The sequence below is a fragment of the Camelus ferus genome, chromosome 32 (assembly GCF_009834535.1).
Source record: "Camelus ferus isolate YT-003-E chromosome 32, BCGSAC_Cfer_1.0, whole genome shotgun sequence".
NCBI lineage: Eukaryota > Metazoa > Chordata > Mammalia > Artiodactyla > Camelidae > Camelus > Camelus ferus.
Genome location: NC_045727.1, coordinates 9844604 through 9855378, shown reverse-complemented (window position 1 = coordinate 9855378; position 10775 = coordinate 9844604). Strand labels below are relative to the sequence as shown.

Here is a 10775-nt window from a genome sequence, read left to right as displayed (position 1 = left end):
AGGTGGCCCTGGCACCCTGGAACTTACCCCAGGAAGGGCCTCTGTAACATGAGGAGTGGGGCAAGTTCTGCCAACTCCTCTCTAAGGCACGGAGCTCCTAGACGAAGGCCTGGGTGGGCCTTGCTCACGACAGGCACCACAGAGGTGTCACACAAGCCACGTGCATGCCATACTGGGCCCTCTTTATTTCTTGGGGGTCACATACAACTTGGGAGCCTTTCCCACTCTGGGGCTGTAGTTGCCAGGGGTGGGGCCAAGACAAGAGCAAATAGGATGCCTGGGGCAGACGGCTGAGGGTTGGGCCCACCGTTCCTTTTACCTGACCACCCTACTTTGGACAAAATCCAGATGGAGGTGGGCGGGTGGCAGGTGCAGCCCAGGCCCACACAGCCTCTCCTCACGGGAGCCCCTCCTGCAGCAGCTGGGAAGGTGGGGGTCAGACTTCAGGAAGATGAGCACCACTCAGCTTTCCGCTGCCTCTGGCAACTGAGACAGGGCTGTCTTCGCCGCCGCGGTGGGCAGCTGGTCACTGGCAGGAGTCCCGCCTGATCACAGGGCCGCCTTCCCTGCCTGGCAGCCCCTCTGCTGCAGCTTCCGGATGAGTTCCAGGAGGTTCATCTGTAGCGTCAGCTCCTGGGGTACAGAGGGGCCACTGTGAGGCTAGAGTGACACGTGGTCCCCTTTAGCCATGGCAAAGGCCCCAGGAAGCAGCCTCCTTTCCCCAGGGACCCAGGGCACATATCAAGGCCTAGAGAGCACCAGGCAGTGAGTCCACGGGGCTGGCTTCCAGGGAAGCCTGCCTGCCACCTGCCAGAAAGGGGCAGAAGCCGGGACTCCACCCACGGCAGGGCATGCAGTCGCCCTGGCTTGACGTAAGTGGAGGTGTATGCAGGGGAACTGCAGACAAGGGCCCTGTGTGGTGCAGCAAGCCTGGGGAAGATGGGCGATGCCCTGCAGTCAGCTGGCTTACCCTCCTGTGGCTCTGTGCCAAGTACGGGGCAGAAACCCTTCTGGGAGCCTCACTAACTCACCACCCGCTTCCCTCCTCCGCGGGCCTGGGCTCCCCAGTGACCAGCTAAAACCCCAGATGGAATCTGGCCTCTGGGAACCAGCATCCCCTGTGCTGGGCCAGGGCAGGCCCGCAGCACTGACCTGGGGGTTTGTGGTCACATAGAAGCCAGCGACCCCTGCCTTCTCCAGTGTGCTCTGTTGGTCCGCCACCTTCCGGTCCAGCTCCAGGACGATCTTCTGGTCCATTGCGCGCTGCTCTTCACGGATCCGGTGCTCCACCGCCTGCCACGGCGAGGGCCAGCTCATGGGCTCAGCCTCCTCTGGTCCCTCTCCCCTCCCCAGAGGCTCCAGCTCCAAGACCATGGATACTGCCCTTACTGCATGAAGGGCCCTCCCTTCTTGGCCACAAAGAACCCTGCAGACGGGTTCAGATGCCCTTTCCCAAACACCTTTCCTGCTGCAGCCCCTGCCAAGCGTCCCCGCTTTGCTGTGCCAGGCCTCGCCCAGCCCTGACAGCTTGGGTCGGGACCAACATAAGCCGGCTGGATGCGGCTCCACCTCTGCTGACTTATCAGGCTGGCCACCGTCTCTGGGCCTTGAGTATGTCTCTTCTGCACTGGAGCTGTGGCCGACCCCAGCTTGGCACCTCCTCCCTGCACTCTGGCTTGGGGCACATGTCTCTGCCCGCTCCCCCACCCGCCGTGTCTTCTTGTTTACGTGTGGGCCTGTGGGTTGTTCCCAGAATGGACCCCTGCGGGCTGGCTCCTTCATCCCACCATCACCTGTGCATCTCCAAGGCCTCGTGGCACAACGGCCCCCACTCATACCTGCCCTGCGCAGGCCCAGCCCACAAGGAGCTGAGTCTCCAGAGCAGGTGGCAGGGAGCAGGGGGTCACACGCTCTCCACCCAGCCTGAGCACACCCCAGCCCCCCACAGTGAAGAGCAGCACGAGGGCTCATCAGGCCTGCAGTGGCCCTCCCCAGGCTGAGCCCCCTCCACCTGGTCCCGCCAGCAGAGCACAGGTGGTGCCCACCCCGCCCACACCCTACCTCTAGCTCACGCTGCTGAGCCGCCTGGAGCACAGGCAAGTTGTGGGGCCGGCAGGCCTGCTGGGCCTCCTGGTGTTTCTGCCGCAGCGCCTGCCTGAGCACTGGGAGGGGAGGAGACCAGAGCATCAGTAGGTGGGGGGGGTGGGTCGGGGGGGGCACCGAACATCTCCCACCCTGGCGCCTGCTCTGCTGCCCCCCCACCACAGGGCAGCAGGCAAAGGTGTGGACGTGATGAAGGCCTGCACCGGGACACCCAGCCCCCAGGCCACTCAGGCCTGCCCTCACTCAGGGTATGGCCTTTCTCCAGCAAGGTTCCAGGGCACTCCGGAAGGTGCTGGCACAAGAGGAGAGTGAGACCAGGCATGCCGGCATACGGGTGGGGCCAAGGCTGCAGCCTAGGCTCGGCAGACTAATGGGAGGAGGGGAGACTGTGGTCTGGGGCTTTCTAGGCTCAGATGGCTACAGGCTAGGAGTCTGGTGTGAACTGCCCATCATCCACGGACAGCCACTGGCATGTCCAAGAGACCAAGCAAGCAAAGGCCTGGAAAAGGAGGACAAAGAGAGCGGCCTCTGCCCCCAGGGGTGTGGCAGTGTCGCTCCCTCTCAGTGCTGTCCCTGGTGGACTGGGGGCGGGGGTGGGGTGGGGCATGCAGAGCCACCCTGCACCACCCTATCCACAGCTCCCAGAGGGAGTAGGGTGCACACAGACCCTGGGAGGCTCAAGGATGTGATGAAATAAAAGCCACATTTAATGTAAGACAAGAAAAATTTAAACATAAAACTACCTCTCTACTGTCACTCTGGGCCTCCTCCCTCCCTCCAAGGTGCACTGTGCGGCTATAATCATGTGTTAAGACAATGGCAGAAACACCTGCTCAACAATAAAGGTCAATTTTCCTTCCGGCACCAGCCACGTAACTCCTTAGAAGATAACATTCTTTTCTCAGTTCTGTAAGGGTTCACGATGACCCGCCACATACGTACACTCTTTGGTAGACTTTATGTACGATGCCAAGGTATCATTTCCCTCAAAGACAGTGACTGGTGCAGAACAGACTGGTCAGACGACCTGGGGAGATGCTGGGCCGCACCTAATGGAAGTTCTTATTTTCAATACTTCCTTTTGACCTTATTAATGTCACTACAGTACTTGTATGTGGCCTATCTTACAAGATTACTGTTTCCTGCATGGCCAAGTGTGTGCTGAGTCTCTGATAAAAATAATGACTAGGTGACCTGAAACAGCTGGCCAAATCTGTCGTCCTCCAAGATGAGTGGTTGTAATAGTGACTCAGAACGTGGGAAGAAGCCACGGAGGGTGCCGTGTCCTGGACTAACAGGCCAGCGAGACAGGCGGCCCCAAGGCGCTGGCTGCTGTCAGTGACCAGGCCCTCGCCTGGGAACAGCGCACGGAGCGGCTGGCCTATCAGCCAGGTCTTCACCTGACCTGGGAATGAGCAGCCCCGGGACAAACTGGTCATGAAATGCCTCCCACGCCTTGGTCATAACCAAGCCTGAAAGGAAGGGGACTGCAGATAAAGAACGTTGTCCACCATCCGGTCCTACAAGAGTCCGGTCATCGCCCACTGCAGTCATGCACCTACAGCCACCCGGGAGGGAATTCAGGGCGAAGATCGGGATGAAGTACTTTGTGCTCTGGGAAAACTGGCAGAACTGGCCCTCAGATAGGTATTTTCAGGAGAAAATTTTACAAACCAGTTTCCTGCATCCTCGCACATAGAAAACTAAAACCATTAACTAAGCAATCTATTCTTCGTGAACAGCAGTGACCTTCAACCAGGATGAGTGCTCGACTGCACGCACCCTCTTTGCCAAAATCACACATTCTGGCCTCCGCGCTTACTTCGTGGAACTGTCCTCAGAGCTTTCTGAAAAACTGCCTCTGGGTTATACTTCTCAGGCTGGCTCGACTAAAATTTTCCATTTCTTTCTTAGGTTGACTACTGATTATTTTTTCGACAGATGGGAGGAGCTGGCAGAGGCTGTGTGCCAGGGAGTCTGTGTTGCTCTGAGAGGGGCGCAACACAGCCTCTGAGCAAAGCGCCACGGTCCCCAGTAACTGTGCAGGCCTCGGCAGAGGAAAAGGCGGCACAGGATGGAAAGAAGCCAGCCACAAAACAGAACACTCAACGCCATTCAACCCAAATCCTAGACTAGTAAGTGTCAATGGCTAGTCTCCCCTGTAAGAAAACAGCGCCCACTCTGTCCCAGGCAGAGACCTCACGTTACAGCTCTTCTCCGCAGGGCCCCCAAGGTGCCCCTGCTGCACCCAGAGCCTCCGCCAACCTCTGTCTCCTGGCACTGTGTGCACACCTCAACCATGGCATTTATCACACCAAGTGAGTTTGAAGCTGAGAGCCGCCTTCAAGACATTTCCATGAACACAGACACAGAAAGACACTCCCTAGCTATGTTTATACCACGTGGAGGCAGGATGTGAGCAAACAGACAAATGCACGGAAATGTCAGCTTCACTCCATTTATCACACATCACCACAAATCCCAGGTCAACTTCCAGATTCCACTGGCTGAGCAACCAGAGGCAAAAAGAGCTGCACCCACTTCCCAGGCCGAAGAGGCCCGGCCTCAGCAACGACCAGCCGAACACCACCTGCTAAGCCAGAGAACGAAGCAGAAAGTCACTGCTGACAGCAAAGCTGCTGAACCTTCCAAAGGACAAGCAGCGAAGTGTCTGGAGAGCTATCAAAACTCCCCATTGAAAGGAACCAGGGCTCTGTGGAGAGGTGGCTTGTTTCCTCTTTGCCCCCTCCCCCCTTTAAAAAAATTATTGAGTGCTTTATTTGCTCCCTGAACTAGTAACCTCTGGAGAGAAACATAGATCACCAAAATGGGAGCAGATGCATTTGGCAGAGACTCAATCACAGGCAGGAGGTGTGGGAAAGATCTGTGGTGGCAGTAGGGAAAGGCCGGTCCTGATGGAAGGCTGCTGGTGTGGGGAGCTGGGGGCAGCTGACAGAAGAGGGGCCGAGGCTGGGAAAGAACGCCAGACGAACCTGAACACCTTCCTGTACCAGAAAGTGTTGCAAGAATGATGGGGGCACATCAGAAGGACACAGAGGCCAGCCCGCTGTTCTCCCACCGGCCAAATGTAGCCCAGTTTGAGCATTAAAAGGAATGAGCTGTGTACTTTGGCTCTGTGAGTATGCATCTTACTCTTCCATACAAATGTGTACAAGGACAGCCACCCAAACAGTTAGGGAGGAAGCAGTAGCAATTCTAAAGAATCTGGAAGACCAAAGAGAACACTTCTCAGCTCTGTGAAGCAAGCACTACCCTGCTTACCTAAACCAGACAAACATGTTACAAGAGAATGACAGCCCAATGTCCACCGTGAGCACAGAGGTAAAAATTCTTAACAAGATTTCAGCAAATCAAATCCAACAGACAAAAAAGACAGTACATCATGACCAAGTAGGGTTTATCCCAGGAATTTAAAAAGCCAGTGTAATTCACCATAGTAGCCAAAAAGCCACTTGATCATCTCAGTGGATGCAGAAAAAGGATCTGACTAAACCCAACACCCATTCCCGATAGAGACAGCAATCGGGGGCAGATGTCTATCACGCTCATTAGGAGGAATTTTTGCCACATAAGTTTAACGCATGTCTCCACCTGCTGCTCAGTTTACAGGAAACACGGAGGGTGGAGAAAGGCAAAACGTCAGCACGAGGAAGCAATCCAACAGACCCAGAGTGGGGACAGCCCACAGCAGAAGGCCCGGACTCTTCAACAAGTCAGTGCCACAGTAAATGCTGGGGACTATTCCAGAGGCAGAGAGACCAAAGTGACCAACCGCAATGCAAAACCACACACCGGATCCTTATAAATCAACAGAAAATTTGAGATAATTTCCAATATGTGGCCATGGACTAAAGATCAGAACATACCCTGGAATGACTAATTTCTATCCATTGTTGTGGCTACAAAGGAGCGTGTTCTGGATCCAGAGCACTAGTTCTCAATCCTGGACCAAGGACGCCTGGGGACATTTTTGGTTGTCACCACTAGGGGAAGGTGCCACTGTCATCCAGCAGTTAGAAGGCAGGGATGCTGTTAAACAGCCTGCAATGCACAGAACAGTGTCTCACCATTAAGATCTGTCCAGCCACCAACATAAACAGTACTGCTGTTGAAAACCCGGGACAAGAGGAAAGCTGAAGACCCCGATGAAGCCCTGCGGTGTTGCATATACTTACTTACAACATAAAGATCTGTGTCATAACTTCAATTATCGAGTGTAGATGGGGAACGTGCAGGTATCATACTATACTTCCAACTTTCCTAAATGTTTGAACTTTTTTTTTAATAAATAAAAAGTTGGGGAAAAATAAAATAACAAAGGTGGGAAATCTGCGGGGGCAGGAAGAGCTGCTGAGCGTATCTTACAGGACGGGGCTCCAGAGGCTCCCCCACCCCGACACGTAGTAAGGACGCCTGGGAGGGGACAAGACTCACGACGCTTTGGCCAAACGTGTCTCAAATAGGTAAGTCTTCGCGTCCCGGAGGGTACCACAGGGAACAGTGCATGGGACTTGACGCGCGGCAGAGGGAACTGACCGTAAAGGGCGCTGCGCAGTTGTCAGCACTGCGGGGCATCACTGCTAGCGGTCAGCCGCCGCCACGATGACCTGCCCCTGGGCTGACCAAGCACAGAGACATCGGGCCGTCCTTCCTAGAAGGGGGTGAGGGCAGGGGAAGCACGAGCAAGGAGTTTCTGGATGTCCTGCTAACAAAAGACCGTGCAACTGACAAAGTAAAACGGGCTTGACCCATTTATCACCAAAGGCTCCAAGCCCTTGATCTGGTCATTTTCAGGGACTTCTTCCGAGCGGTACCCGGGGAAGGGCTCGGCCCGCCGAGACCGGGAGCCGCTGAGCAGGCCGACCTCCCGCGGAAGGAGCTCTGCGGCCCCGCCGCTCCCGCGCACCTCGGTGCTCGTTCTGCAGCCGCAGGCGCTGGTTGTACAGGCTCTTCTCGGTGAGATGCTGGATCTCCAGCAGCCCCTGCACGATCTCGAACACGGTGCCGTCGAGGAGCGCCAGGGCCAGGTCGCTGAGCGTGGTGTAGGACAGGCGCTGCTGGAAGGAGCTGCGAGCGGAGGGCGAGGTGAGCTGGGTGGGACCGGGCCTCCTCGGCCGACCGCCCCCGCCCCGCCCCGCGCGCCCCGCGGCCGCGCACCTGGGCAGCTCCTTGACCAGGCCCTGCAGCGCCGACAGCAGCTGGTAGTGCCTCTCCTGCTGCCGGGCCCCGTCGACCGCCTCCTCCAAGGCGCCCGCGTAGCGCTCCATGGCGCCCGTGCCGCGCCAGCCGCCGCGGAAGCGGCGCGCGCCCCCTTACGCCGGTCTTCCGCGCGGGGCGCCCCGCCCCCTTTTACGACAGCTCTGAACGCGCCCCGCCTTCTGTGTCATCCGGTAGGAGACTAGCTCCGCCCCTCCGAGGAGGCTCCCGCGTTGGCACCGCCCCTTACCCTGCTACCGGGCCCACACCACCTCAGAGGCGTAACCCGACAGCCTCCAGATCGCGAGATTTCTTAGAAGCCCTTCCCGGCCCGCGCGGGGGCGAGGACTGAGGCCTCGCCCCGCCCTGGAGTTTAGACCGTGGTCCGGAGCGCAGGTGCCCAGCCCTGAGTTGGGTACCACTGATGGAGGGTAGGTCGTCCAGACTTTAGGGTTAATCTCAGCCTCTTGGGTGTTGCTGGGATTCAGTGTCTCTGTGGTTCGCTAGCTAAACTGAGGGTTTTTTGTTTGCTTGTTTTACCTCTTACGCTTTTTTTTTTTTTTTAAGTAACTGAGTCATTTTATCACAGAATAGTACGTGGCTACTTAGTTGGAAAAATGTGCATATTGCCCTAAATTGGTAAATTTAAGCTGTTGTAAAAAAAAAAAAAACTGTTGTAAAAAACTACTTAATAGTTGTGTTTACCTGCCTTTTAACTGACAGTCAAGCCTGATTCTTTCAGAGGGAAAACATGAGTTCCATTTATCTGCTAACACTTCAAATTGCAGGTCTTGATGTTATTCTGATTGACTTGAAGAGACATCTGCAATATATGGATGTTTGGGGACATAATATTAAATAAATGATGTTTGTGAATTTTGTTAGGTGGCTTGGCTAAATATCGTCCTATAACTGTATATGGATTTCATTTTTCAAAAACCACATTTGCCTTTACGCTAGGTTGTAAACACTCTTTACAATGCATAAAGCATGTTTTCCCTTATGTATGTTAAATCTTTTATAACATTTTGTATTTACATATTGTTGGTCTGTGGTTATTTAAACCAGAATTTGTTAAAATATGTATATAGATAGAATACATGTGAAATAGTTTGGTGTTTATCTTATAAACATGCATAAAGGAGAATCACAAATTATTTTCCTGTGCTTAAGCACCTTACGCCAGAGTTTGGTATGAGACGCTACTTTCTGTTTTCAAACAAATGAATTATGTATAGTCTGTGTTTTCTGCAAGCTCTATATTGTAAACTACATTCTAGACAACTACTGACTGTTATGTTTTTAGTAGTCTGTAGTTTTATATGTGACTTTTGTCCTGAAAGTAGTAAAGCCATGTAGACACGTGCAAAACAAATATCATATTTGTAAATATTGAGTATGTAATATAGAAATCAACTGTGTATTTAACTGGTCTGGAACCTTCAGGGGATTAATGCAAGAAATTTGAAACAAAGATTTTAATGAACTGGTATTCAAAAGACACCAATAAATGTAGTTAAGACGTTTTAGCCTCCTTGACATTGTTCCATGAATGTGGAATATTTTTCTGTGAATTTAGGTCTTAATTTCTGTCAACAAGCTATTGTAGTTTTCAGTGTACAAGACTTGTATTTTTTTCCTTGCCTCTATCAGATGCTGATTCAGAATGTACACGACCTCCTGGAGAACCTTGCCCCTACCCTGCCATGTGCTGCAACTTAGATGGCCTGTGACTCAGTCACCAAAAGGTTTTGTTCTTTACTTGATTCTTAATTCTTTAGAATTTATCATTTTACTCTCATAAATGCCTGTTGTTCTTGTAACAAATCTTTTAAAAATGAAAATAATGTACTTTAGATGAATAATGTACCATAGATGAATAATGAATGGATCACATGTAACATATGATTTTAATCCTTTTAGAATTAGTAGAGCAATACAGACACATTATAAAAAATTGAAATATCACCTAAAGAAGAGATTTGCAAATGTCACCTGCAGAGGTGACTGTCATGAATGTTTTGGTGCACATCTCTCAGTCTGTGTCTCTCTCATTCTGTCTCTTTCTGTCTCTGTCTCACACACTCATAATCAGATTCATTTACATCTATGTTGATTTCACACGTACGGGGTCATACAGATGGGACCCTCGATGCAGACGGTAGGTTCAGGTGCTTCCACCCTGAGGGGTCCCCTGACATCATGTAGAGACCCTGCACCCACTTCTCCAGCTGTGCAGCATTCATTCGTCCACATGGACCAGAACTGATGGATCCCATCCCTTCTTCATGAACATTAGTGTTTCTTGCAATTCCCTGTTCTTTCAGCCAGTGCTGTGATGAACATCTTTGAAAAGACATCTTTGAAACCTTGTGCAAGAACTTTGGTGGGGTCAGCTCGAAGGATCAGCACTGCTAGGAAAGGGATGCACCTGTGGAAACTTAATGCGTCCTGCACCCTGTTCTCCCAGAGAGGAGTGTCTGTTCACTCTTCCCTCCAGGGGATCTGCTGGGGCCTCTGCCTCCTCAGGTTGTCACCAGACTAAAGACCTGCCAGTGTGATGGTGACCAGTGCTGTCTCCACAGTGTGTACATCTGTGAGCATCCTCACCTGAGAGGTCAAGCATCTCTAACATACACTGGCCACCTGCATTGTCGATTTCAGGAGTAAATCTTTTAGTTCTTCAACACTGAGCATGATGTTTGCTGTGGGTTTTGCATAATGCTCTTTATCATATTGAACACATTTCCTTTTACTTTCTTGAATATTTATGAACATGAAACATCACTGGATTTTGTGTAAAGTTTTTTCTGCATCAGTTGATATAACCATGTCTTTTTACGTCACATAGTGACTGGTGTATTACATTGCTTGGTTTTACTATGTTGAAAAACCTGGAATTTTGGTGAAGAGACGCTTGTAGTGCATAATTCTTTTAATGTGCCTTTGGTTTCATATTGCTATCATTCTGTGGAGGATTCTTGCATGTATATTTAGGAAGGATACTGGTCTGTAGTTTTCTTAACATGTGTTTGTGTGATTTGATTAGATTGGGGTTGGTATCAGTGGCTTAGAGGCTTAGGGCTAGGGCTGAGGCAGGCCTGGTGCTGCAACTGGGGCTGGGTTAAGGTTTTTGGCTATGGTTATGATTCATTGTTAATAGTGTTGGTTATGGCTTCCAGTTTTGGGTATCCGGTCATAGTCATGGATTCTGGTTCTGGTTTATGGTTTCCAGTTTCTGATTTCAGGTCTCAGGTTTGGGCAAGGGCTCAGGGTTAAGGGCTAGTGGCTAGAGTCTGGGCTCAGGGCTCCACTTGGACTTGGAATAGGGTTTGAGGATTGGGATTATAGATCCTGCTAGTATACACTGGGTTGGGGTTAGGGGTTAGGGTTAGGATCAGGAGTAGGGGCTTAAAAGTTAAGAAAGGTTTATTGCTGGGTCGAGCAAGGAGAAC

General features: G+C 52.0%; 2 protein-coding genes across 3 annotated transcripts in view; one reads left to right on the top strand and one right to left on the bottom strand.

Annotated features, from left to right (window-relative positions):
• Nucleotides 1–157: 157 nt before the first annotated feature.
• DGCR6L (DiGeorge syndrome critical region gene 6 like) lies at nucleotides 158–7467 on the bottom strand. Of its 2 annotated transcripts, none has more exons than XM_032471981.1 (5): nucleotides 7282–7467; nucleotides 6989–7191; nucleotides 2062–2162; nucleotides 1153–1293; nucleotides 158–633 (listed from the first exon to the last, which is right to left on the bottom strand). In XM_032471981.1, the coding sequence occupies exons 1-5, from the start codon at nucleotides 7389–7391 to the stop codon at nucleotides 550–552; spliced, it is 639 nt and encodes a 212-aa protein (XP_032327872.1). In that variant the 5' UTR covers nucleotides 7392–7467; the 3' UTR covers nucleotides 158–549. The 2 variants fall into 2 exon arrangements, with proteins under 2 accessions (XP_032327872.1, XP_032327873.1); XM_032471982.1 differs by having other exon boundaries at nucleotides 7031–7191; nucleotides 7282–7464.
• A 123-nt stretch (nucleotides 7468–7590) lies between these two features.
• LOC106730681 (dual specificity tyrosine-phosphorylation-regulated kinase 1A-like) overlaps nucleotides 7591–10775 on the top strand; it is a 58286-nt gene continuing 55101 nt past the window's right edge. The window contains exons 1-2 of the mRNA XM_032471983.1: nucleotides 7591–7751; nucleotides 8974–9068. The gene's annotated coding sequence lies outside the window, so the exon portion shown is untranslated. The remainder of the gene's footprint in view (nucleotides 7752–8973; nucleotides 9069–10775) is intronic.

Coding starts and splice junctions, on each gene's coding strand:
- DGCR6L (XM_032471981.1), bottom strand. CDS start 7,391: ATGGAGCGCTACGCGGGCGCCTTGGAGGAGGCGGTCGACGGGGCCCGG. Junction 1,294..2,061: donor CTCAGCAGCGTGAGCTAGAG/GTAGGGTGTGGG, acceptor TCGCCGTGGCAG/GCGGTGGAGCACCGGATCCG. Junction 634..1,152: donor ATGTGACCACAAACCCCCAG/GTCAGTGCTGCG, acceptor TCTGTACCCCAG/GAGCTGACGCTACAGATGAA.